Source organism: Hypanus sabinus, chromosome 2, assembly GCF_030144855.1.
Source record: "Hypanus sabinus isolate sHypSab1 chromosome 2, sHypSab1.hap1, whole genome shotgun sequence".
NCBI lineage: Eukaryota > Metazoa > Chordata > Chondrichthyes > Myliobatiformes > Dasyatidae > Hypanus > Hypanus sabinus.
Window position 1 is genome coordinate 144,520,779 of NC_082707.1, and position 26,914 is coordinate 144,547,692.

General features: G+C 38.4%; 1 protein-coding gene across 1 annotated transcript in view; it reads left to right on the plus strand.

The window, feature by feature from the left end:
* The window catches only part of akap6 (A kinase (PRKA) anchor protein 6), a 341,777-nt gene that overhangs the window by 285,644 nt on the left and 29,219 nt on the right, over nucleotides 1–26,914 (plus strand). The window contains exon 11 of the mRNA XM_059987823.1: nucleotides 2,902–3,117. Coding sequence (XP_059843806.1) covers nucleotides 2,902–3,117 — 216 coding nt within the window. The remainder of the gene's footprint in view (nucleotides 1–2,901; nucleotides 3,118–26,914) is intronic.

The following is a 26,914-nucleotide window of genomic DNA, read 5'->3' on the forward strand; positions in this document are numbered from 1 at the left end:
AATTGGCTAAACTTGATTCATTTGGCCAGCAACTTAACTGTACCTTGCCATTTTGGCTTCTTGTGCTGTGCACTTGTATCAGTCCACACAGAGCTCTTAGGTGAATTTGATTCAATTTATTCATTGAGAATGTCTGCAGGTAAACACCACACAAAAAGAAAGTTTTGGTTCTAAAAGATCACCTTAAACTTTTCAAGTGTGAGCTGTCAATGTCCTTCAATAACACTGGACAACAAAGTTTTTGCTTCCTGAATACCTTTAGGTGTATCTTATGTATTTTGTGCTACTGATCATGAAAATTACCATGAAGTTTCCCTATTCGTGAACCATTTTTTGAAATCGCTTATGTTTATTATTTCAATTAATAATTCGTCAATTAAAATGTTGCCTACAATGTAAGCCGGAAAGCTTCCTATCTTGTCCAGGCATGCTTGGGCATGCTTAGGTGGTGCGGCTGCTGCATGGCAGGACAGGTTTTAGTAATAATTATTGGGTTCAGAAGTGTAAAGATGGAACTTGCTATCACCAGGCACAAAAATTTCTATGAAGAATTTTGATATTTGAGACAGATGTTTCCCAGAATAACTGATGTTAAGAATAAGGAAAGCATTTTTGTTGGTCCACAAATCAAACAGGTCATCAAGGACAGGCAACTTGAAGAATTTCTAGTGGGACCACAGAAAATCACATGGAAGGCTTTCAAGGAAGTTGCTGAAATTTTTCTCAGCATCTACAAAGCACCAAACAACATGCAGCTGGTTGAAAGCATGCTTCAAGCATATAAACCCTTGAAATGCAACATGTCACGAAAGATTCATTTTCTGCATTCACATTTAGACTTCTTCCCTGCAAATCTTGGTGCTGTTAGTGACGAGCATGGTGAAAGGTTTCACCAGGACATTGCGGTGATGGAGAAAAGATACCAGGGCAACTGGAATCTGTCAATGCTGGCGAATTATTGTTGGACACTTAAGCGAGAAGCCTCAGACACTGAGTACAAATGAAAATCATTAACAAAATATTTTCAACTTAGTTGAACTATTGCAAAGCATCAGCACCATTATGCAATTAAACACATTATATTCAATAATCCTGACGAAGAGTCTCGGCTCGAAACGTCGACAGTGCTTCTCCCTATAGATGCTGCCTGGCCTGCTGTGTTCCACCAGCATTTTGTGTGTGTTGTTGTTTGAATTTCCAGCATCTGCAGATTTCCTCGTGTTTGATATTCAATAAAAGTTAATTTGTTGTTTCTCCAAATTCCTGCATGATACAAGTAGTCTGAAATTATATTTGTGTTCCGAGGAAGCAACACTTTTGAAAAAATTTGTAGTCCAGTGTAATCCCAAAGGTAAACTGCAAGAGAACCCATCCTCATCACCAATCTATAATGGCTGGATTGTAATGACAGCTGGCTTCAGACAAAAATATCAACCAGAGGCAGAATGCATGTTAACATATTTGAGTTATATGCAGCTGCACACAATACACTGACGGTGACATATAGGTGTATCTGACCCACACTGTATTTAGACTCATTACTGAGTCCAGGGACATAACTGGCACAGCCCTATTCATTTAAATGTGACTGTTGAATTTTACTAAAATGGGAAATAAAGTAATTAATATTACTATTTGAATTAATATACGTAAATGAATGTAGTGTAATTTTAAAAATTGCTATTGACATTCCCTACATTTCAATTATTTACATGAATTTCAGTTGTTTCTGTTTTTTCCAGTCGTCAAAGGCAATTAAAAAAGTAGTAAAGATCTTTTAACAACATAATTTATGAGAAGATAATTAGAGTAGTCCATAGATGAGTTTCAAGATCACCACTTGTAGATCACCATACCACATTAGTAAGATTGAGCAGGTTGTTAACAGTTGCATGGTCTTAAAGGGCCAGTGCAACTGCAGACATCACCAAGGCTTGAACGTTTCCAAGTCCACGCTGAGCCTGCTCAGTGCTCTAAGGTTCAGTACAGTATACTATATCAAAAGAGATAGTGTCCTGCTTTCCAAATAAACTAGTAAAACTTACCACTTGCATGATTTTTATTCTTATGCGAAGACTGAATTCCTATTTCAGTCATTGCTTAATTGTTATTAAACTGGCACCTTATGTGATTCTGCCCTCCAATATTATCTCAATATGTCCACACATAAATACACAGATAATTTTTGCAGGCATATAGATTTTTTACTGGTCATTGCATAACCACATAGGCAGGTTACAGTTTAATAAAATGAGTTATTCCATGCTTTAAATAATATCTACATTAAGGTAATTTGATACTAATAATTGTTTAAATTAGGGTTAAATTTCAGATGATTGTTTGGGAAAGTTAAGTGATTTATTATATTATCTGGAGTGATAATTATTCTGTTCAATGGAGTGATAATTTGCAAAAGTGAAAAAAAATCCAATATACAGACACATCATTATTTCATGGTTGATAGCAACAGCATGTATCCTCTGGAATTACTATAAAGCCTATCTGCTCTAGTTTCCACAGATTATTCTCTCTCATATGGAATATTTAATCAATGGCAGTAAATTCTGGTGTTCTTTCACACCTGAGGAAGATTATGATAACTTGTTCTTGATTTAACAGAACAGTCTTTACGTGGAGAAACTTAAAACTTGAAGAGTACCCTGTAAATATCATTCAGCTACAATGGAATTAAATTGTTTCTAACATAAATTAGTCTGAATCTATGAATTTGATTAATCCTACACCATGCGTTCTGAATAGGCACCCTGCCTCTTAAGTTTTTGATGGCTATTGTCATGTTTTATTTTCATTCTTCTTATTTATATCATGTGAGTTGCTGTAAGAATATTGGTTTGAAATGTACAAGATAACACATCACTAATTTTAATAATTTGCTTTTAGTCACTGTGCTCTGAAATTAAACAACGACGGCGTGGCATAATTTCTGTACTTCACTTATGCCAACGTCTCCTCGATGACGGAGATGCTAACTGTTTGGAAGCTGATCGTCAATCAATGCAACTTGTTATTGTGAACCTGGAGAGAAGGTGGGAAGCCATAATAATGCAAACTATCCAGTGGCAGAACAGACTGCAAAAGCAACTAGGAAAAGAAAAGGTAAGATTTAGTACAAGGTAATATAACATGAAATATTACAAAATGGAGAAATGTAAAAAATTCTACAGTCTGACTGAGATGATCTTACTCTACTTCTCAAATATTCTTCGATTCTTCCTTACATTGTCCTTGCCAATTTCTAAACATCGTTTAGGAGATCAAATATTTAAGAAGATATTAGACATTATCATGGCACAACATAATATATAAAATAGAACTGGGAGAAATGTTTAAATTATATTTTCTTCAGTCCACATCTGCCTTGGATAAGATATCTACAAGCTGTTCTACAGGTAACACAAATATTACTCTTTGTTTATTAGATGAGAAGATTTGCTTTAATGAAACAGTATGGCAAGCATACTTTCTTATCTCAGAGAACTTGCCCAAAACAGGAAACTGGACAGCTACAGGATGTCCATGGCTGAAAATGTCAATCAAGTCTTTGATTCTGATCTTGGCCATGCTAATTGAATTCCTCATGTGAATGCTGCAGGCACAAGTTATCTAGATATTAGCTCTTGATCTCAGTATTGATTGTTGCAAATCACTATTTCCCTGCCAAACCCATAAGTAACCAAGATATTTGAACATCTCCATTCACATCTCTGATAATTCCTGAGTGTAATTGTTTCACCATTAACCATGATGTCTTCAGCTCCCAAGGCCATTGATCTGGGGTTCCCTACTATTACAGCTCTGCTTCTCTACCTCTCTTTCCTCCTTTAAAACACTTATCTCAAATCTCCTCTAACATATAACACAGTGCGTTTATCCCTGCTACTCTAATCATCTCCAGATATAAATCCTCAATCATTGATATCATGCTTTTCACCAACAAAATCTGAAGGTGTGGAAATCCTCTTTAGAACTCTCAGTCTCCCTTTCTTCCTCTGAGATACCCCTTAGTACCTACTTGTCTGACTGCCTATGGCTATCGAGCTAAATTTCACACACAAAATGCTGGAGGAAATCAGCAGGTCATAAACAATTAATGAATAAACAATTAGTGTTTTGTGCTAAGACCCTTCACAATTCTAACAATTGTATATCATTAACATAATGTAAAGCAAGTAATCAGAAGACCATAAGGTATAGGAGCACAATTATGCCATTTGGCCCATCGAGCCTGCTCCGCCATTTCATCATGACTGATCCATTTTTCTCTCAGCCCTAATCTCCCAGTTTCTCCCTTTATCCCTACATGCCTTGACTAATCATGAATTTATCAACTTCTGCAATAAATATACCCAATGACTTGGTCTCCACAGCTGCTTGTGGTGACAAATTCCACAGATTCACCACTCTCTGGCTGAAGAAATGCCTCCTCATCCCCATTCGAAATGGATGTCCCTCTATTCTGCGTCCCTGGTCCTAGACTCTCCCACCATTGGAAACACCCTCTCCACATCCAGTCTATCAAGACTGTTCAACATTCAATAGGTTTCAATGAGATTCCCCCGTCATTCTTCTGAACTCCAGCAAGTACAAGCCCAGAGCCATTCCACGCTCCTCATATGATAAGCCTTTCGATCCTGGAATCATTTTCATTGATCTCCTTTGAACTTTCTCCAGTGTCACTGAATCCTTTCTTTGATAAAGGGCCCAAACTGCTTACAATACTCCAAATGACCAGAACTGAGCACAGTACTCCACGTGGGGTCTGACCAGGGTCCTATATAGCTAAAACATTGCCTCTCATCTCTTAAACTCAATCCCACAGCTGATGAAGGCCAATGCCTTCTTAACCACAGAGTCAACCTGTGCAGCAGCTTTGAGTGTCCTATGGACTCAGACCCCAAGATCCCTCTGATCCTCCACACTACCATAGGTCTTACCATTACTAATATATATTCTGCCATCATATTTGACTTACCAAAATGAACTATCTCACACTTATCTGGGTTGAATTCCATCTTCCTCTTCACAGCCTAGTTTTGCATCCTATTTATGTCCCACTGTAACCTCTGACAGCTCTCCAAAATATCCATAACACCCCCAAACTTTGTGTCATCAGCAAATTTACTAACCCATCTCTTCACTTCCTTATCCAGATCATTTATAAAAATCACAAAGAGAAGGGGTCCCAGAACAGTTCCCTGAGGCACACCACTTGTCACTGACCTCAATGCAGAATATGACCAGTCTACAACCACTCTGCCTTCTGTGGGCAAGCCAATTCTGGATCCACAATGCAAGGTCCCCTTGGATCCCATGCCTCCTTACTTTCTCAATAAGCCTTGCCTTGCTGAAATCCATATGCACTACATCTACTGCTCTACCTTCATCAATGTGTTTAGTCACATCCTCAAAAAATTCAATTAGGCTCGTAAGGCATGACCTGCCTTTGACAAAGCCATGCTGACTATTCCTAATCATATTATGCCTCTCCAAATGTTCATGAATCCTGCCTCTCAGGATCTTTTTGTTACGAACCCCGTAACTGGGTCACTTACCAGCAAAGATAGAGGTCCGTTGAAGTCTGATGGTACAATTTTTGGTATTTATTGGTAAAAATACACAAAAATAATATCAATGCAAACATACAGATAATATATGTCATCAATACTAAATCTAAAAGTGCGGGTATAATAATAATCAATAAGAAATAAGCTCTATCGTTGTCTAGGGGATAATGTATTGTCCGATGGAAATATAAAAGTCACTCAGTTCATTCAGTTCATACAGGCTTCAGCCTTTAGGGACCGCTGGGTTTTCAATTGTTGGAGAGAGAGAGGGGTTTTGAGAATAGAAACTTGCCAGCTTTCCTTTATCCACTCTTGATCCATATTAGTCCTTTAGCGAGGCCGTTCCGTGGAAGGCTTGTCATCTGGGCAAGGATGGACACACACACAAGCCTCCATTGGTCTCATACGTTTCTCCGGGTGTGTCTGAAGGGGTTGTTCCCCAGACCCTCTTTTATCCTTACTCACGGGGTCTCAGATGTCAATCAGGTTGGGATGATGCAATCCCTCAACCAGCCCACTCTGGTCATTCCCTGAGGGCTTCAATGAACAGTACGGTACTCAATACACAATTCTGTCTCCAAGAAACAATGGCCGTTATCCGTGGCTTTGTATCACTGAGGCCAGGACCCACATTCCAAACCCTTGTGGATCCTGCGTGTCTCTCTCTCTCATTTCCTGGGTCCCAGACCCGAACAAATAGTGATCTTGCGATTCTCACAAAAGAAGGGGCTACTTTGTACCCTTCGGCCCCTCAGAGTTGTAGCACATTCGTAACATTTTCCATTAACTTAAAATTAAGACTCACTGGTCTATAATTTCCAGGGCTATCTCTACTCTCTTTCTTGAATAAGGAAACAACATCTGCAACCCTCCAAACCTCTGGAACCTCTCCCATCCCCACTGATGATGCAAAGTTCATTCTCTTCCCTCGCCTCCCACAGTAGCCTGGGGTATACCTCATCTGGTCCCGGTAACTTATCCAACTTGATGCTTTCCAAAAGCTTCAGCACATCCTCTTTCTTAATGTTTTTCTTAATGTAAATCTCAAGCTTTTCAATCCACTGTAAGTCATCCCTACAATCGCCAAGATCCTTTTCTGTAGTGAATACTGAAGCAAAGGATTCATTAAATACCTCTGCTATTTCCTCCAGTTGCTTACACACTTTTACACTGTCACACTTGATTGGTCCTATTCTGTCACATCTTATGCTCTTGCTCTTCACATACTTGTAGAATACCTTAGGGTTTTCCTTAATCCTGCTTGCCAAGGCCTTCTCATGGCCCCTTCTGGCTCTCCTAATTTCATCCTTAAGCTCCTTCCTGCTAGCCTTATAATCTTCTTGATCTCTATCATTACCTAGTTTTTTGAACCTATATTCTAATCCTCTTGAAATAAATGGTAACATTGCATTTGCCTTCCTCACCATCAACTCAACCTGCAAATTAACCTTAAGGGAATCCTGCACACAGACTAAATTCCTCAGATTTATGAATTTTCTCTCCATTTAGAAAATAACTACACTGTTATTTCTTTACCAAAGTGCATGACCATACATTTTCCAACATTGTATTCCAGCTGCTACTTCATTGCCCAATCTCCTAACCTGTCTAAGTCCTCTGAAGCCTCTCTGCTTCCTCACACTACTTGCCCCTCCAAGCATCTTGGTATTATCCACAAATTTGGGCATGAAGTCATCTGTTATTAACACCTAAATCATTGACCCATAGCGTAAAAAGAAACGGTCCCAACACAGACCACATTCCATATACTGTGCAGATTCAAATATCACACCTACAGTCCTATATTCACACTTTTGGATTTTGTCCCCCTTTTACTTTGCAACTCATCCCGTTGACTGCAATTTTGCCCTGTCATCATCTTCACCTTGCTAGCAGTCTCACTACACTCTGTCTCTGTTGTAAATCAGCTACCCCATCCTCACCCCTATCACTCCGATTCCCACCCACCTCTGAATAAGTTTAATCCTTCTCAAACAGCTCTAGCCAACCTGCTCACAAGGATATTGGTCCCCTCGGGTTTGGATACCTTCTCCAGAAGAGATTCCAATGATCCAGAAATCTGAACCTCAGCCCCCTGCAGTAGTTCCTCTGCCACGCATTCACCGGCCAAATCAAATGCTGAAAAAGTAATTCTCAAAAACTATAAGTATATTGTGTAATATTGTATTACAATTTTAGGACTAAATAGAAAGTCATGTATTAGAAGATGGCTGACATATATAACAATGTTTCTAATTGTGACACAGCCTCGATGATATAAAGTATCTGAATTACTCAGCTGGTTGTGAAACTGCCTAATTAGTTTTAAGTTGATTTTCTTTTTATAGATTTCTATCACTGATTTTTCATAATACAATTAATTTCCTTGTTTTAGCATTGCTAAATATTTAAGAAATCTAATGAATCACATTGTGTTCTTTTCGTGTGGATTGAATAAGATAGGTTTCCTTTTTGCACTAAATAGTGTAATAAATTTACCGTGATACATAATGCTGGTGGAAAATCACAACTTGTTGCCTTTTTGAAAATATTACATATTTTATTGCTAATAACATTGCATAAAATGCATCTTTCTGAATTGATAGTAGTTGATAATTTTTATATCAATTTAGAGAAAGTTATTGTAAAATCTCAATTGGAAGGGATCTTTCAAGTAGATCTGACAGATTTTCCTATTTAATCCATTTCCACCTGCTATGCAACATTAGACTCCTCATGGAGTCTAACGAAGGAGTCAGACTTTGTTGCACAGAATGCCAAATTCCCTCACCCAGGCCCACCATCACCATACCAGTTAAGCTGGTGCAAATCCAAAGAGTCTTTGACATCAATTAGATGAAATAAGTAAATGGTAGCATAATTTAATTTCATTTTTATTTGACTCCATTAAGTTGGATTTAATTATAATTCATTATCTTTAGTGAGATTTTTAGTGTCTTAAATTTTTTTGGGGGGAAATGAATATGTATTTTAATTATTTTATTAGTATTTTTATTTATTGTTCCTGTTATTAAATATTTTTGAATGCAAAGATATTCACATGCATTAAGACTACAGTCTTATGCCTGACGCTGCAATCCAGAGGGTAGAGTGTGCCTATTCCAGAGACCTTTCACCAGCCTAGGATTTGCTAATCAGTTAGAAATAAACTATCCTGCGGAAGACTGCATAAGCCAGAGTGGTCTGTGCTATCACACCAATTAAAGCAAGATCCAGTCCCCACCCCCAATGTTTGTATTGTGAGGTCTCGAATCTCATGTAACTGATCTTTCTCTTTGGTGGTTGAAGCTGGTATTTTTAATCCATTGTACTTTGAATGTTCTTGCCTCTAAGGGTTTAGTCCATGTTAAGGAATTTCGATTTGGGCATGTTGCTAAATGAATACTTTGCACCAGATATAGTCCGAGATTTTTCTTTGTTGATGCTGAAATACCTGAAAACAAAGTTAATGATGTGAATCTATAAAATGACAAATAATTAGAAAGGAAAGTGACAATCTTTCAGGTCATAGTGGTTTAATTCAATTTTTTCATGTACAGATGTATTGATGACAGATTATAATTTCTGTCAAAATAATGTTCCAGTTATATTGCCTCTTTAATGTGTTTTGCAATAGTAATTACCTGATCTAACAACTTTTTTCTAACATTTCTAACAACCAAATGCAGAAAGATATTTTAAATCTGGTGTGCACTAATAACTATCACAAAATGTCATCCACATTTGTTATCAGATTTCATTATTACAGTATATTTTTGTTGAAACATAAAAGCTTGGTAAAGTAGCTACAGTGGTTATATTATTTATTACTCAATTCCTATGGAATGCAAGGTCAGCATGAACATTTTGGAAGAAAATAATGTTTTATTTGATTAAACTGATTGATTGAGCCAACAGTTGTGGCTTTTATCATGTAATAACAAACAAAGCTAGTCATTAGTGTTTCCTTTATCAGCATGCAGATAATAAAATCCAATCTAATAAAAATCCATCACAGTAGATGTTCAACATACCTAAGCAAGTGTTAGATTTGCCATTATATTAGATTTACAATCATTGCATGGTCATTATGACAGACCTTTTTGTCATGAATAAAGTGAAAAATAAAATAATCTGTTAAATCATTTCCATAACCAATCCAAAATTCTCTGTGCATATTAATTTCAAAAGACTAGATTTGTATTACAATTTCTAGTTTGAAATCGACATTTAATGAAAATGAGTTAATAGTGTTAGTAGAAATTTAAACATAGATTTAAATGTAACATTATATCATTAGGATTAAATAAAATAAACTCAAGATTGTTTAAGATTCAAGATTGTTTAATGTCATTTCCAGTACGAAAGTGTAAAGGAGAATGAAATAATTGTTACTTTGGATCCAAGGAACAAAACAAAATACACATAGTTCTCTTGCAATGCTATGATATGCTCCAAACATAAATAGAGTGAATTGTACTTTGTGATATTAACATTCATGCACATTTACACATTCAAATGAAGTTTGCTTGCCTGCTATTTCAACACGTTAGGATCTATTTTAAAACAAACAAGTGAATGTCCTTATTATACAAATTCATGAACTACCAATGTTGTATTGTTTATTTTCTAGGCAACACAAGTTTAAACTTAGTTATTGTAATCTTTTTACTGTTGGTTTTGCAGTTGAATTATAACAGTAGATATATGTAGCTAATCATTTAATTTATTTGAAAATACATTTTCTTCTCCATTTTTTTTAGAATAAATAAGAGCAGCTTGAAAAGTGATGAGACACACGTCATTCAAAACACAGAGTTAGAGACCTGATACAATTTAAAATGGCCCAAATTAACACATTAGTCATTCCTTCTACTTGTAGACTGAGCCTCACACTAATTCACAAAAAGAGGCTCAGTAATGTTAAATACTTCAGCTATTTCTTCAAAAACTCTAAGCCAATTTTAACACCAGGAATGTTAAAATTCATTCCTGAAGAAGATGGCAGAGTTTGTCATTGAAATATCCATTATAATCGATACGTGTACCTGGCTGGAAGCCTGAGAAGAGTTTATTCATCAAGAATGTTGTTGCCATTTCTAGAATTTCGCAGTTGAATGGGCATTACACCTATTTTTCAAAAATAAAGTAGGTACAAAGTGTTCTAAAGCAATGCACACAAAATGCTGGAGGAACTCAGCAGGCCAAGCAGCATCTATGGAAATGAATAGGTAGTCAAAGTTTTGGGCCAAGACCCTTCTTCAGCACTGAGCAGGAAGGGGGAAGAGGCCAGAATAAAAAAAAAAATAGGGTGAGGGGAAAGAGGCTGGATGGAAGGTGATAGGTGAAGCCAGGTGGGTGGGAAAGGTGAAGGGCTGAAGAAGAAGTATTCTTTCAGGAGAGGAGAGTGGACCATTGGAGAAAGGGAAGGAGGAGAGGACCCAGGGGTAAGTAATAGGCAGGTGAGAAGAGGTCAGAGTGGGGAAAAGAGAAACTATTCTAAATTAGCTCCAAACAACCAGTGGCTAATTTGTGTCCATGGTGGATCCACTACTAAAGTTCATGGGGTATCCTTGTTTCCTGTGCTGGCACTCAACTGAAGGGTGTTACTTCTGAAAATAGGGAGAAACTATCTCCATAGGTTCAAAGTTCAAAATTCAAAACATCAAAATAAATTCATTATCAAAATATAAATACTAATCTGAAATTCATTTTCTTGTGGACATTCACAATGAATACAAACAAACACAATAGAATCAAAGAAAAACCACACACAACAAAGGCAGAGAAAAAATCAATGTACAAAAGACAACACATTGTACAAATACAAAACAAATATCAATAATAAATAAATGAATGAATGAATGAATGAATGAATGAATAAATAAATAAATAAATAAATGCTGAGACCTTGAGTCCTTGAAAGTATCAGTTCGGTGTTGGGGTGAGTGATGTTATTCACTCTGGTTCAGGAGCTAAATGGTTGAGGGGTAATAATCGTTCCTGAACCTGGTGGTGTGGAACCTAAGGCTTCTGTACCTCCTTCCTGATGGCAGCATCAAGAAGAGAGCATTGCCTGGATGGTAGGAGTACTTGATGATGGATGCTGCTTTCCTGCAACAGCAGTCCTTGTAGATGTAGATTGGGGTGACACAGTAATGTATTTGTTAGCACAATACTTTACAGTACCAGTGATCTGGTTCAATTCCCGCTGTTGCCTGGAAGGAGTTTGAACATTCTCTCTGTGATTGCATGGGTTTCCTTCGGGTGGTCTAGTTTCCTTCCACAGTCCAAAAACGTACTGATTGGTAGTTAATTGGTTGTTGTAAATTGTCCTGTGATTAGGCTCGGATTAAATTGGTGAATTGCTGGAACAGCATAGCTATTCCGTACTGTAATTCAATAAATAAACAAACAAACAAATAATTAAATAAGTAACTGGGATCAATGTTGAGGAGGGTCCTTACCTGTGATGGACTGGACTGTATGTGCTACCTTTTGTGGAGTTTTTCATTCAAAGGCATTGGTGTTTTCAAATCAGGATGTGATGTGACCAGTCAGTGTACTCTCCACTGTACAAAGATACAAGTTTGTCAAAGTTTTAGATGATATGCCAAATCTTTGTAAAGTTCTAAGAAGGTAGAGGCTCTGCTGTACCTTCTTTACAATGGCATTTACATGCTAAACCCAGGATAGATGATCTGAAATAATAACACAGAGGAATTGACCCACTCCACATCTGATCCCCAATGAGAACTGGCTCATGGACTTCCAGTTTTCTCTTCCTGTAGTCACTAATGAGCTCTTTGGTTTTGCTGACATTGAGTGAGTTTGGTGTTGTGGCATCAGTCAGCCAGATTTTTAATCTCCCTCCTGTATATTGATTGACACCAGCTTTGATTTGGCCAACAATCGTGGTGTTGTCAGCAAACAAATATGACATTGGGGTTGTATTTAGCATCAGAGTTATAAGTATAAAGCAAGTAGGGCAGGGCACTAAGCACACAACATTGTGGTGTACCTGTGCTGATGGTGATTACTGAGGAAATGCTGTTGCCAATCTGAACAAACTGGGGTCGGCAAGTGAGGAAATCCAGGATCCAGTTGTACAAGGAGGAATTGTTGTGTTATCAATGAATTTGACAATTCTGTTTGAACTGGATCTAGCAATGCAGTCATGCACCTGCAGTGTGAATAGCGGCAGGCTGAGATAAATTGCAGAAGCCAAAGGAAAAGTCTTATCTGACATAAAGTCTGCCTGATGAAGGGTCTCAGCCTGAAATGTCAACTATACTTTTTTCCATAGATGCTCTCTGGGCTGCTGAGTTCCTCCAGCATTTTGTGTGTTTTGCTTGGATTTCCAGCATCTGCAGATTTTCTCTTGTCTATGACTGACAAAGTCTTTTGCTTGGCTTTTACTGATTGGAGAAAAATGTCTATTTATTCCTGCACCATTTGATATTGTTAGTATTCCATCTATTTATTGCACTGAGAAAGGGCTTCTACCAGCTTTCTGATTGGCATCATATTGTGGTTGTTGTGTGACTATTTGTCAGGGGAGAAGAAGGAAACTCATTGAAAAGGCTGTGCATTTGCCATCATGATTTCTGTGGAGAGATTTAGGACAGAAACAGGTCCCTTGCTCTATACCAACATCAATAACCCATTTTACTAATGATTTTGCCCTGAACCATTTTATTCTCCCCACATCATATCAGTCCCTCTGCACTACCCAAACTCTACCATTCTTCTACACATTGGGTACAACTTACAGTAGCCAGATAGAAACAGTATGCCTGTGAAGACTAGATTGCTGATGGTCAAAGATGATGATAAGAGGCAGGACTTTATGGAGTCCTCCCAATTTTCAGATGTCAACTTTTAGTAACCTACCAAACTGTATGTCTTGGGAAGTAGGGGGAAAACCAGACCACATGGAAGATTTGAAAGGAAATGATGCAACAAGAGGAGAGATGGCTCGTTTCCCTTCACAATACATGAATTCAGAGGATGGATCTAGTTCCTGAAGCTTTTAGAGCAGCTATGTGTAAAGTGACCACACTTCTCTGGAGAAGGAGCTTTAGGCTGTGCATGCTCTGACACAGCATGCACAGCCTTGCCTGTTGCAGGCAAATGACAGATTTCCACAGTTTGTATGTTTAAGGTAGAGTACAAGGTTCACTGTATCTGCAGTGGCAACAAGCTCTTTTAAAGGCCCTGAAGCATCACTATACACGCCCCATCATATATTTATCCTTAGGTCATTCTCTCTCTCTTTCATATTCAGCTCCTGTCAAAATATCTGCAAATGGGTGGCTGGAGGCAAGGGGGAACAATTTGAAACATAAGTCAGAGAAAAGATTGCCAATTCAAATTTTAAAAAACAGAAAAATTAAAATCAGACCTACACTTAAACCAAAACCTTCTTTGAAAAGACTGATGCAGTGGCGGTGACTTTGAATGAGCCTCATGGAGATGAGTGGTGCAGGCTTAAAATGCCTTTATTCAGCAATACGAGCAAGCATTCTGGAAGAATCTCCCTGAATTCAGAGTATATTGTTTTGTATCGTTTGAGTACAAAAAATAACAGCTGGTGATTAAATACAATTTCGATTACATAGTTTATTTCAAAAATTTGGATGTAAGCAAGTGGCTATGGAGAAGTATATATTTATGATACAAATATATCTCATCTGATGTGGTCAAGCACTTTCTTCAGGAATCCAACCAACCAAAACTGTCTTATTCTTCCATTGCTTTGGATTTGGCTCTTTCTACAAAATGGCATTTATTCAAGCAATTATCCTTGCCCTAGATTGAAGACTGGTTCTCATTTGTATTAACTGTCTGCTACCATCACAATTCCCCATTTTTCAATGTTGATCTATCCTTTCAAACATCTGGCACCCACAGCCAGCCTTCATAATAAAATGCAACAGATACAGTCTAGTGCCTCATCGCGGTGAGCTGACATAGTCTCACCACATTCTTCATGTTCCATTTCCTGTTTCTTTGTGTTCAAGGGTCTGCTTCCATCAGGAGCAGTCAGATGAAAACCTGGAGGCAGATGTTCATTGTTCAATTTTCTGGAATCGAGGATGTCAGTGACTCCCTGTTTTTTCTTCTACACTCTTTCTTGTTCCTGGTGGTCACTAGTGGATTGCTGCTATTTGGCCCAGTTCCCAATCCAGGATGAATTCTTATTTGCATTTTACAAAAGAAAACACTGCAATTACATCATAAAAACAAACTTTCCAAAAATAACTTGAAAATGCAATATCATAGTGTTCATCCTTATCATTTAACCTTATGGGGGAAATAGACATTCTTGTTAGGAAAGCAATTTTTAAGAATATTTCCAATTATTCCAAAATAACATCTTCAATTTCTAATTTATCACAGTAATCACTGATTTCTCAAAAATAACAAAATATCTCAGAAATGTGAGAACCCTGTGTGGAATTGAGATGCTTACATTTCTGTCACATTAACATGAATTGCACATGTCTAGAGTGGAATCCAGGCCTTTATATATAAATAAATATCTCTCTCTCTCTCTCTCTCTCTCTCTCTATATATATATATCAGCTTATCAGCTAGAAAATAAATAAAACAACGTAAACAAAAAAAGAGTAGCTTGCTCTTTTTTCAAAGCCTTTATGTAAATAACTGAAAAAACTAGAATATGCAGTCATTATTCCCATTGGTTGTCCAACAACCACCCCCAACTGCTGGACCACCCTGACCCACATATTCATCAAAATTACAGCTTTAGGATGCATCTGGGGAATTTCCATCATTTCTTCAAACTTACATCATCCTCTCCCACTCCTGGTGCCCCAAAACCAACCCACATACTACTCTGATTCAGATTTATTTATCACATGTACATTAAAATGTATAGTGAAACATGTCATTTGCATTAACAACCAACACACCCAAGGATGTGCTGGGAGCAGCCCAAAAGTGTTGCTACGCATTTTGCTGCCACCATAGCATAACATGCCCACACTTTTCAGCAGAATAAAACAAGTGGCAACAACAAAGCAGAACAGGACCACGGTAAAATAGCAAAAGAGTGGCATGGTAGCATAGCAGTTAATGTAAGCCTATTATGGCACTAGCAATCATCATTTTGGATTCAATTCCTGCTGCTGCGTAAGGAGTTTGAATGTTCTCCCTCTAATTGTATGGGTTTTCTCCCAGTGTTCTGCATTCAGTGTTAGTGAGTTGTAGCCATGCGATGTTGGCGCTGGAAGCGTGGTGATACTTGCCCAGCACAATCCTTGCTGATATGATTTGATGCAAAATAATACATTACACCATATGTTTCAATATATATGTGAAAAATAAAGGTAATCTTTCTTCTTTTACCCACCTAAGGACTCACACACATAGACAGGCTTCCAAGCCTAGGCTGACATTCCTTGTCCCTGGACTTTCAGACCTCCAATCTCCAGTCTCTGGCCTGAAATTGCAGACATCAGGCCTCTGACTTCTGGACTTGCCCATTCTTTTCTTCAGCCTTCAGACTTTTACCTTTGGTCTTGCCAAGTGCTGGACAAAAGGACAGTTCTAATTCAGTAATATTTGAAAGCTTTCCAGAATACTATGTAAAAAATTGGTATTCAGTGAAACAGAGGACTTGGTAAGACTCACAGAAAGGCAATGGATATTCGAAAGTTCTTTGAGAGCTTTCCTGGATGATGGACAATTTGCACTATTCAGTGTGGATCTAAAACATCTGCTTCTTCAGAAATCTTCATTTATGGTGCTGTAAAACACAACGATAAATTCTCCCAAGTGTCCACTGTACTCAATGATAGTTCTCTCAGTCTTGGCAACCAAAACAAAATATACTGAATTGATGCCAAAGGAGAGCTCTTCTGTCTCGCATGAAATGTCAAAGATTGCAACTTTTTTAATTCCACAAGGAAGCACAGAGAACTGCTGCGGCCAGACACCAAGAACATAAAATCAAGGTTGTCAGTTGCTTGAAGGTAGCCACCTCCCTCAGTGGCTCCTAGGCTAACATTAATGAACTTTTACTCACTTTCAGTGTGTGTAAGTTTGCCAATGTTCTCAGAACATGTAGTCTTTCCATGTTCATTTTTACATCCATAGAAACAGCAGCCATGTTTGGAATCAAATTCACCACCTTCTGCAATTGCTTCAGAGTTGCTACCCTAATTACCACAGATCTCATTTCCCTCTTTCCAAGTGTAGTCCAAAAATGAGTTGCATCTTTGTAAACTTTTTAGGACAGTTGTTTCTTTCAGCCATGAGGTAGGATGATTAATCAGTTGTTGCAAATGTTTTCAGGTTGCATGAACATTAGCATTTACTTCAAATGTAAGATATCTAAATACTTCCAACAATATATCCTGAGGTAGGTTTAACCGTTTTGACCTATTTTGACCTACTTTTGTGATATTTGTAAAGTCTTAATTCTCTGTTTACTTAATTTTTCACTGAGCGAGAAGATACTCACTGCAATTCTAAATTTCAGAGCTTGATAGTTCAAGTACTGAAGTACGAGGTACTTTGAACTTCTATAGTTCAAAGTAAATTTATTGTCAAAGAACAGATATAAAATCCTGAAATTCCTTGCGGGCATTTAGAGTAAATCAAAGAAACACAATAGAATCATTGAAAGACCCAGCAGGATGGATAAACAATCAAAGTACAAAAGACAACAAACTGTGCAAATACAAAATACAAATAAAAAAAGGCGAGAAGAGAGAATGGCCTGGGTACTGCTGGTCCTTGATGATGGATGCTGCTGTCCTGTGACAATGCTATTACAGAAAAATAAATGAGTATTACTGGCAATGCTCATTTAACTTTACATTTATGTTTCTATATAGAAGCAAATCTAATATTTTCCCCATTTTCCCCAATCAACAAAATATCTCTGTTGATTTCTTGTCTCTAGCCTTTGGCTTGTTCTTATTTGTGCATTCACGATTGTTGGCCCAAACAGATCTAACTATGGGGGAATGCAGTTAAAAATACACATCATAGACAAAGAAATTGGAAGCATATGGGACAATGAGGAATGCTGACATGACCTGCACCAGCTGGAAAAATGTGCTAAAATGGCAGATGAATTTTAATGCAGCCAAGTGTGGGTTGTTGTACTTTGGGAGAACAAACAAGGGTAGGATTTACACAGTGAATGGTAGGGCACTGAGGAATGTGGTAGAACAGAAGGCTCTGGGGATACAGATCCATAATTCCTTGAAAATGGCCTCATGGGTACATCAGGTTGTAAAGAAAGCAATTGCCTTTATAAATCAAAGTATTGAATACAGGAGCTGGGATGTTATGTTGAAGTTGTATGAAATGTCCTCTCCTATCAGATTCACCCTTCTCCAACCCTTTATCTCTTTCACCAATCAACTTTCCAGCTCTTTACTTCACCCTCTCCCGGTTTCACTTATCATCTGCCACCTTGTACTTCTTCCTCCTCTCCTCCACCTTCTTAGTCTGGCATCTTTCCCCTTCCATTCCAGTCCTGATGAAAGGTCTCAGCCTGAAACAACAGCTGTTTACTCTTTTCCATAGATGCTGCCTGGCCTGCTGAGTTTCTCCATCTTGTGTATGTTGCTTTGGATTTCCAGCACCTGCAGATTTTCTTGTGTTTGTAAAAACATTTGTCATTCTCCTGTCTTCTGGTACTATTCCTATAGCCAGTAGGAATGCAAAGATCATTGTCAAATTTGCAGCAATCTCTTCCCTTACTTCTCGTAGCAATCTATTCCATGTGGCCTACAGTGACATTAAATATACTAGCCTGTCCTACACTACCCTTACATTCATCAAGGTACCTCTCTCTGGTGTATACTAAAGCAAAGTGTTCATTGAGGACCTCCTCTGAATCCAGGCACATTTCCTTTTATATCCCTGGTTGTGTTACCCTCACTCTATTCATCCTTCTGTTCTGCATGTACATGGACAATGCCTTGGGATTTTCCTTAATCTTACTCTCACCAAGGCCTTCTCCTATCCCCTTCTGGATCTCCCAAACCCCCACCTTCCTGGCTACTTTGTAACTCTCAAGAGACACGTCTGATCCTTACTTCCTAAGGATAGGCTTTTTTCTTCCTCTTGACTAGATGTTCCACAACTCTTGTCAACCATGGTTCCTTCAGTGCTTGTCTTTATTAGTCAAGGTATTGAGTTGAAGTAGTGTGAAGTTATGTTGCAACTTTATAAAATCTCTAGTTATGCTGCATCTGAATTAGTGCATTAGTTTCTGGTAGTTTTGTGATAGGAAGGATGTCGAAGCTTTGAAGAGGTTTGTCAGAATTCTGCCTGAATTAGAAGGCACATGCTATAAGGAGAAGTTGGGCAAACTTGGGTTGTTTTTTCTGGATCATCAGAGACTGAGGGGAGATCTGACAGAAGTTTCTATGATTATGAGGGGCATAAATAGAGTATCTTTTTCTCAGGCTTGAAATATCTAAGACCAGAGAGCAAGTTCAAAGGAGATGTGTGGGGCGAGTTTTTACACAGAGAGTGGTGGGTGCCTGGGATGCACTGTAGGCGTGATAGTGGAGGGAAATATGATCGGGGCACTCAAGAAGCTCTTGGATAAACGCATGATGTGTAGGAAATGGAAAGATAATGGGATTAGTTTAGTTGAGCATTTGATTACTAATTTAATTAGTTTGGCACAGCATTGTGGACTATAGGGCCTGTTCCTGTGCTGTACTGTTCTATGTCCTCAGAATCCTCTGGAAGAACCTTGGAAAAATCTCATAGAATTCAAAGTTCTTGGTGTTCGCCTGGCGGAGAATCTCACCTGGTCCCTCAACACCAGCTCCATAGCAAAGAAAGCCCAACAGTGTCTCTACTTTCTGCAAAGGCTGAGGAATGTCCATCTCCCACCCCCATCTCATCACATTCTACAGGGGTTGTATTGAGAGCATTCTGAGCAAGACACTGCAGTGGATAGTGAGGTCAGCTGAGAAGATCATCAGGGTCTCTCTTCCTGCCATTACGGACATTTACATTACATGTTGCATCTGCAAAGCAGACAGCATTATGAAGGACCCCACGCACCCCTCATACAAACTCTTCTCCCTCCTGCCATCTGGGAAAAGGCACCGAAGCACTTGGGCTCTCACGACCAGACTGTTACAGTTTCTTCCCCCAAGCTAACGGACTCCTCAATACCCAGAGCCTTGACTGACACCTTACTGTCTTGTTTTTTTATTTACTGTAATGCCTACACTGTTTTGTGCACTTTATGCAGTCCTGGGTAGGTCTGTAGTCTAGTGTAGTTCTTTTCTGAGTTGTTTTTTTACGTAGTTCAGTCTAGTTTTTGTACTGTGTTATGTAACACCACGGTCCTGAAAAACATCTTGTTTTTACTATGTACTATACCAGCAGTTATGGTCTAAATGACAATAAAAAGTGACTTGACTTCACTTGACTTGAGTTGAAAAGTACAGAGAGGTTTTATACATTTTGAGCACAAAGAAACAGTGGGTGATTAACTGCAGCTTTAATATTTATAATTACATAGTTTACTTCACTATTTTGAGTGTAGATAAGTAAATGTGCAAAATTTTATTTTGATGATGGGAGCTCATCTCAACGGCAATGGCAACTCTCAAATTTCAGATTCTTTAGTTTTGGAGGTTTTGGAGGAACTCACCCAGGTTGATTGTCTCAACGCAAAAGATCAACTGTCCATTTCCCTCCATAGATGCTGCTTGACCCATTGAATTCCTCCTGAGCTTTGTGCATGGTTCCAGGTTTAAGCATCTGTAGTCTCTTGCATTTTCTTTGAGGGCTGCATTGAGAGATAGTTGTATCTCCAGAAAATGATGTTTATTCAAGTATCTATCTTTTTCCAAGTCTGAAGACATTTTATTTGTATTAACTAGCTGCTACAGTTACAACTCTTGATTTAAATTGACATTCAACCACTAACAACTTCAAGAATATTATGGTCCAGACAATCACAAAAGGTTTGTCCAACCTCAAGACTAGAACAGGAGTGAGTTTAGGCATTTGGCCAGATTAAGTAGATTTTCAAATCTGAATCCTCTCGATGGTGATTCATTCTCTATCTCAATATTATCAGAGAGGAAGCGTAGGCTGGTGTATGAGCTCGCACTTATCTGATGTCTATTGAATCAATCTTTTGCAAGTACAGGTATGATTGTGAGCTGGCTACCTATCAAAATTTCAAATGCTAATCAGTTTACAACTTCCAAATTGGAACACCATGGAAGGACCAGAAAAGAAAAACTATTGGTTGAAGCTGATTAAAACATAAATGCTATGATTATACTGTATAATGTAATTGTAAACCAAGCTTTCACTGCTTCATTGAATCCATGTAAAATATGTGATAAATTCTCATTTTATGAGGTGTGAAACGTCATGTGTGAGTTGGATAAATGTTGAGCCTACAGCCAGATAATTTATTAATACATGAAAGAAATTCATTAACAAATACATTTAAGAATTCCAAATTTTATTGTTATGTCAATACAAATTTGTTCTTTTATATAATTATAAGGACAGGTTAATAGCCAATTCATTGGCTGTGTTTCATTCTGTCCCATGTGTTGTCTACAATTATTTCTCTTCTATAATTGTTCATGTAATAGATATTCCATAATGCTGTCTTCTATGTTTCTTATTTTATACATTTCCGTTAAGTTGTGTGAATGAAGCAAAATATAGAAAAGCAGAAAGAAAATAGCTTTCCTAAAAGATGTTTTGCGGTTCTTTTAAAAAGATTGAAGAATTATAATCATACAATGTATCTTAAACATTTCTATGTAATCAGGCAAAGATTGGATAAAGTGTTAATTTGTGTTTGGTTAATGTTTTATTAGCATTATTTAGCCCTCAGACTGTGTTCTTCAGAACAAGAGTGCTAACAGAATTAGTGCCAAAAGTGGTCATTATAGTATTATATGTATCAAAATTTATTACTGACAGCACTGGGTGCAGCTGCTCAGAGCTGAGATCTGTTTCTCTGGGCAGTTCCTTGGCCTGTAGAGTGAAGACATTTGTTTAGGATTGGCAGCATTTGCGCCTTGTGTTGACTGACAAGATCCTACAATCTTTCTCATCATCTCCTGTTCAATGTGATGGAAGCTGCTGTCTCTCCATTTTTGGCTGTACAGTGTCACTCACCCTGGAGGTATGCTTTTTTTTAAATACAGGGATGTTCAGACTCAAAGACCCTAAGTACTATAACAAATTCAAACAAATTTGCAGTCAACAGGAAGCTGTATGCAGGATACCAACATATACAGAAATTTTGTAAAGCACTACTAAAAACTAAAGTAACTACTATGTGGATTAGACTGCATACTCATCCTGGCGAAGAAATGTCCAGGTAGGGGTAAATTAATAAACTTGAAGAAGCAAGTTAAATAACTGGAGTAGCACATCTGATGAAATTAAATTATGAACAACAGAAATTTAAAATAGTAATAGATCATTAGTAACTTAGGAAACCGAATAAATACAGTGGATTCTCGTTAATTTGGCTATTGGTTAATTGGGACACTTACTTGGGACAACTCTTAAAGAACAAAAACTAATCATGAAAATAGCCGAGATTCTCTTTGTTTATTTGGGACAATATGCCACTTAATGGGGGCAGATTGTTGTCGAACATTTTCTAACTAGCATCAGTTATGTACACATTCGTGGCCATTAGAGGCTGCACTTTGCTTAGAGCAAATTTTTTTAATAGCATCAGTTATGCGTATGTGTTGAAAAAGCAGTGATTTTTGTCACTGATAGTTGGTGAGAAGTAAGCAGTAAGACAATTCTGAACTGTTTTGCTCACTGCAGTTTCAAGCATTCAGACTTAGAAGTGCCAGAAATGGGCAAGTGAAATGATGCAACATACACAAAATGCTGGAGGAACTCTGCAGGCCAGGCAGCATCCATGGAAATGAACGACCAGTTGACGTTTCAGGCCAAGACCCTTCTTCAGAACTGGAAAGGAAGGGAAAATGCAAATTTCACTACTTCAACAAGTTAGGAACCAAGAAGAATTTGAAAGCATCAACAATTATCTTGAATGTGACTTTTGGTCCCCACCAGATACTCAGTTCTCACATGTGGCTCTAGGAAGCTGTTTGCATATGACAGCGGCCACACATCAATACACTGCTTCGACAGGTGAGCTAAATCCGGTGAGAGTAGCTAGTGGGTCTCATACCTCAGTGAGACAGGGACAGGCCTGTCCTAGCATGTGAAGTCAGCTCCAGCAGCCTGGGCAGATGAGATCTACAGTGAGATCTAATGGCCTGGAAAACTGTTCTGCAACACTACATGGAGAACAAATAGCCTGCTGAGAAACAGAAGCAGTCATGGTCATCCACTGCAATCATGGATGACCCCAGTTTTGATGTCTACCCATCCCACTGGACCCGGACTTCCAAGGTTCAGAGAATGGAACTACTCCAGAGCAACGGCTTTTCCACTTTAAGAACTCTCCCCCCCCCCACCCCACAGGTTTCCGGTCACCATCCGATGCCACGGACAACCACAAGTTGTTTTCTAATTTGTTCTGTATGCATAATTTGTTACTCAGTTAAAAGGTATTTTGTCTTTTTTTATATACTTTTTTAACTATTTCCATGAAACCTTGGCTAATTGGGACAGCTGCTTAATTGGGCCAAAATGTAATGGTCCCTATGTATTCCAGTTGATCAGAATCCACAGTATATGCATATTGGGCAATTATAATATGGAATAACAAAAATGAAAAGAGATTCATCAAGTTATGAGATTGAGGAATTTCAAACTGATTAAAATTATCAAAGAAAATATTAGTGAAACCAAAGTCTCACAAACATCCAAGACCAAATGGCTTAAATCTCAAGATCAGTGTTGATAATTTTTCAGAAATTCCAAAATTCCTTAGATTTGGAAATGGTACAAGGGAATTCCAAGATAGCAAATGTAACTCAATTGTCTATTAAATGAGGGAAAAAGAAACAGTAAGGCAGACATTATCACTGGAGAAATGCTAAATCCATTATTATAACCATAGTGTCAGCATATGTTGAAAATTGTAATATGGTTAGAGTTAATTAGGTTCAGGTTGTAAGGAAGTGAAATGTGTTTGACAAATACAGTACGCTAGAGTGTTTTGAAGAAGTAGCTGGTAGTCTAAATAAGAAAGTACCAGTATATAGATTATCAGAAGAAATTCAACAATGCCACAGAGGAATCTGATTAGGATTCCTGGCTTTGAGCGTAGTATATTTGCATGGATTGAAGCTTGGTTAATGGACAGGAAACAGAGAATAGGAATTAAAAAATCATTTTAGGATGGCAGTTTGTAAAAAGTGGAATCTTACAAGGCTCAGTGCCTTGGACAGAACTATCTTTGACGTAGTTGTTATATAATCTGAGTTAGATGATTGTTGTGTCTGTGCAATTAAGTAAAAGCACACACGTGGGAGATGGCTTTAAAAGGTGTATTTACATTGCTATGAGAGAGACATGCATAGACAACAAATCAATATGTAATGAAATAGATCCATACATTACACTTCCTCCCCCTTTAGATTAATAGAACATAAAGCTGTACACGTACCACACATTCAATTTCATATTCCAAATAAACATGCTTTCACAATGACAGTGCATTAACTAACTCCCTAGTTCTAAAGGTTCAGTCTTCTGGGTGGTGCTCTGTTTCTTTTGGGGTAGTGCCTCTGGATCTGTGGAGTGACATCAGGTTTGGTAGGTTTCTTATCTAAGACAATGTTCTTAGTTTCCGGTGTCACATTTCTGTCAGTGACATCTTCACCAAGAGGTAATCTGGAGACTGTAATGTGTCCATCTTGTTGAATGCAGTTGACTCAGGTTTGTTCTTCAGTTGAGCATCCAGTATCTCATCCACATGACGTCTCCACTTCTGATTTCCAGCATCCACTGTGTACATCAGTGGTCCAGTTCTTGTAGCTATCTCAATGGGTGTCCACATGTCTTCTCCATAATCATGTGCTAGGACTTCCTGTTCAATCTCGAAGCTCCTTGCTGCTTCAATTCGCAACCAGCTGAACTGTTTATTCTGCACTTCCCTCCAGAGGTCTGGTTTCAGGAGGTCTAAACAAGATCTCAGATTCCTGCTCATAAATAGCATTGCAAGCGTTTGATTTGTTATCACATTAACAGAGTTCCAATACACAACAAGGAAGTTGTCCACCTTGTGTTAAGGAAATATCCTCCTTGTCTATCATTTTAATGGACTTCTTGAAGGTTTGGATAAACCTTTCAACTAGCCCATTCATTGCTGGGCAGTGAGGAGCTGACTTGAAATGTCTGATTGCCATTTTACTTCATTAACAGTCGGAACTCTTCTGATGTGTATTATGGTCCATTGTCATTCACAATTTGTTCTGGTATTCCGTTTCTGGCAAAGATAGTCCTCAGAGAGGAGACCGTTTTTGCTGATGTGATTGACTTTATTGGAATAACTTCTAGCCATTTTGAATGAGCATTCTCAGCAATCAGAAACATGGAGTCCATGAATGGCCCAGCTTAGTCAATATGTACTCTTTGCCATGATGATGATGGCCACCTCCTCATGTAATGGTGCCAGTGGGGGTGCATTTTCAACATATTGGCATCATGAACAGCTTTTGGCCAAGTGTTCAATCTGTTTATCTATTCCCGGTCACCATACGGAACTCCCTGCGAGACTCTTCATCTTGACTGTAACCAGGTGTCCTTCATGCAGATTCTCTAACACTCTAATGCACAGTTTAGATGGAACCACAACACGAGATCCACACATCAGTGTTCTTTGACATACTAACAGTTGGCCTCATCTCGCTGAGAGCACTGGAAACATAGGGCCACCATAAGCTGTCCATCCTTGCATGGTGATTTCATTGACTTTTGACAATGTCGGGTCATTCCTTGTTTCCCTTAGTATTTTGGAATTTGTTACCTGCAATTAGTTCACGAATGCAGTGTGGAACACTACATCTAGGTCACAATATGAAGACATTTCTTCTTCATTTGCCAATAGTGGAAGATGTGACAAGCCATCAGTGATGCTGTGTTGCTTGGTATCCTTAAACTCTATGTCATTAGAGTGGGCTCCTATGAATAAACCCTAATGTTGTTACTTGGTAACAGTCATCACTGGAATTTCTTTCTGGGATTGAAATGGATACAAGAGATTTGTGATCTGTCACTAGCATAATTTTTTGTTCATAGAAGTCATGGTGGAACCTCTTTATTCCCCATACTAGACTAAGGGTCTCGGTCAATCTGTGTGTAGTTGCGTTCTGCGCTCATCAGTGATCTTGAAGCAAACACAACTGGGCATTCGGATCCATTTTTCATAATGACTAACAAAACAGTACCAATGACATAAGGAGATACATCACACGGCAGTCTGATGGGCAGGGATGGGTCATAATGGGTGAGTTCATCTGATGTTATCAGTCTCTTTGTTTCCTCGAATGCTCTTTCACCTCTTTCCAACCATTCCCACTTTGCTCCTGTTTGCAACAGTGCATTCAAAGGATGCAGCACTGTAGCAATATTTGGGAGAAACTGGTAGTAATAGTTTACAAGGGGTAAGATTTTCTGGTTTGGATGACTGCAGCATTACTTCAGTCTTCTCCTGTGACTTATATAGCCATGTTTGTCAATGACATGTCCACAATATGAGATTTCATTCATGAAAAACTCACATTTTCTCTCTTTGCACACAGACCATACTAATCAGCCTGGTAAGCACTTTACAAAAGTTCTGAAGGTGCTCTTCATCATTTTTTCCAGTCATTATAATGTCATCAAGGTAACATCGGGTTCCTGGGATAACTTGGAACACTTGGTCCATTGCTCTTTGCCAAATTGCAGAAGCTGACACAGTGCCAAATACGAATTGATTATCTTGGAACAGTCCCTTGTGAATGTTGATTGTGAGGAACTTCCTGCTTGACTCTTCAATCTCCATTTGCAGATAGGCTTCTGATAAGCCAATCTGTGAAAACCTCTCACCCCTGCCAAAGATGCAAAAAATTATTCTATTAGTGGCGGGGGCTGCTGCACAGAACGCAGCACCAGGTTGATGCTCACCTTGAAATCCCCACATATGCAAACAGCTTCAGCCTTCCCTTTCTTGATCAAGCAGGGCAATGGCATGCCCCATTCACTCCACTCAGCCTTGGAGAAAATTCCAGACACTTCCAAGCTCTGCAGTTCAGCATCCCCTTTAGGACATAGTGTGTATGACACTGGACATCCTTTATGGAATCTTGGTGTTGCTGTTCCATTCAGTTCAATTCTGACCTTCACGCCTTTGAGTTTAC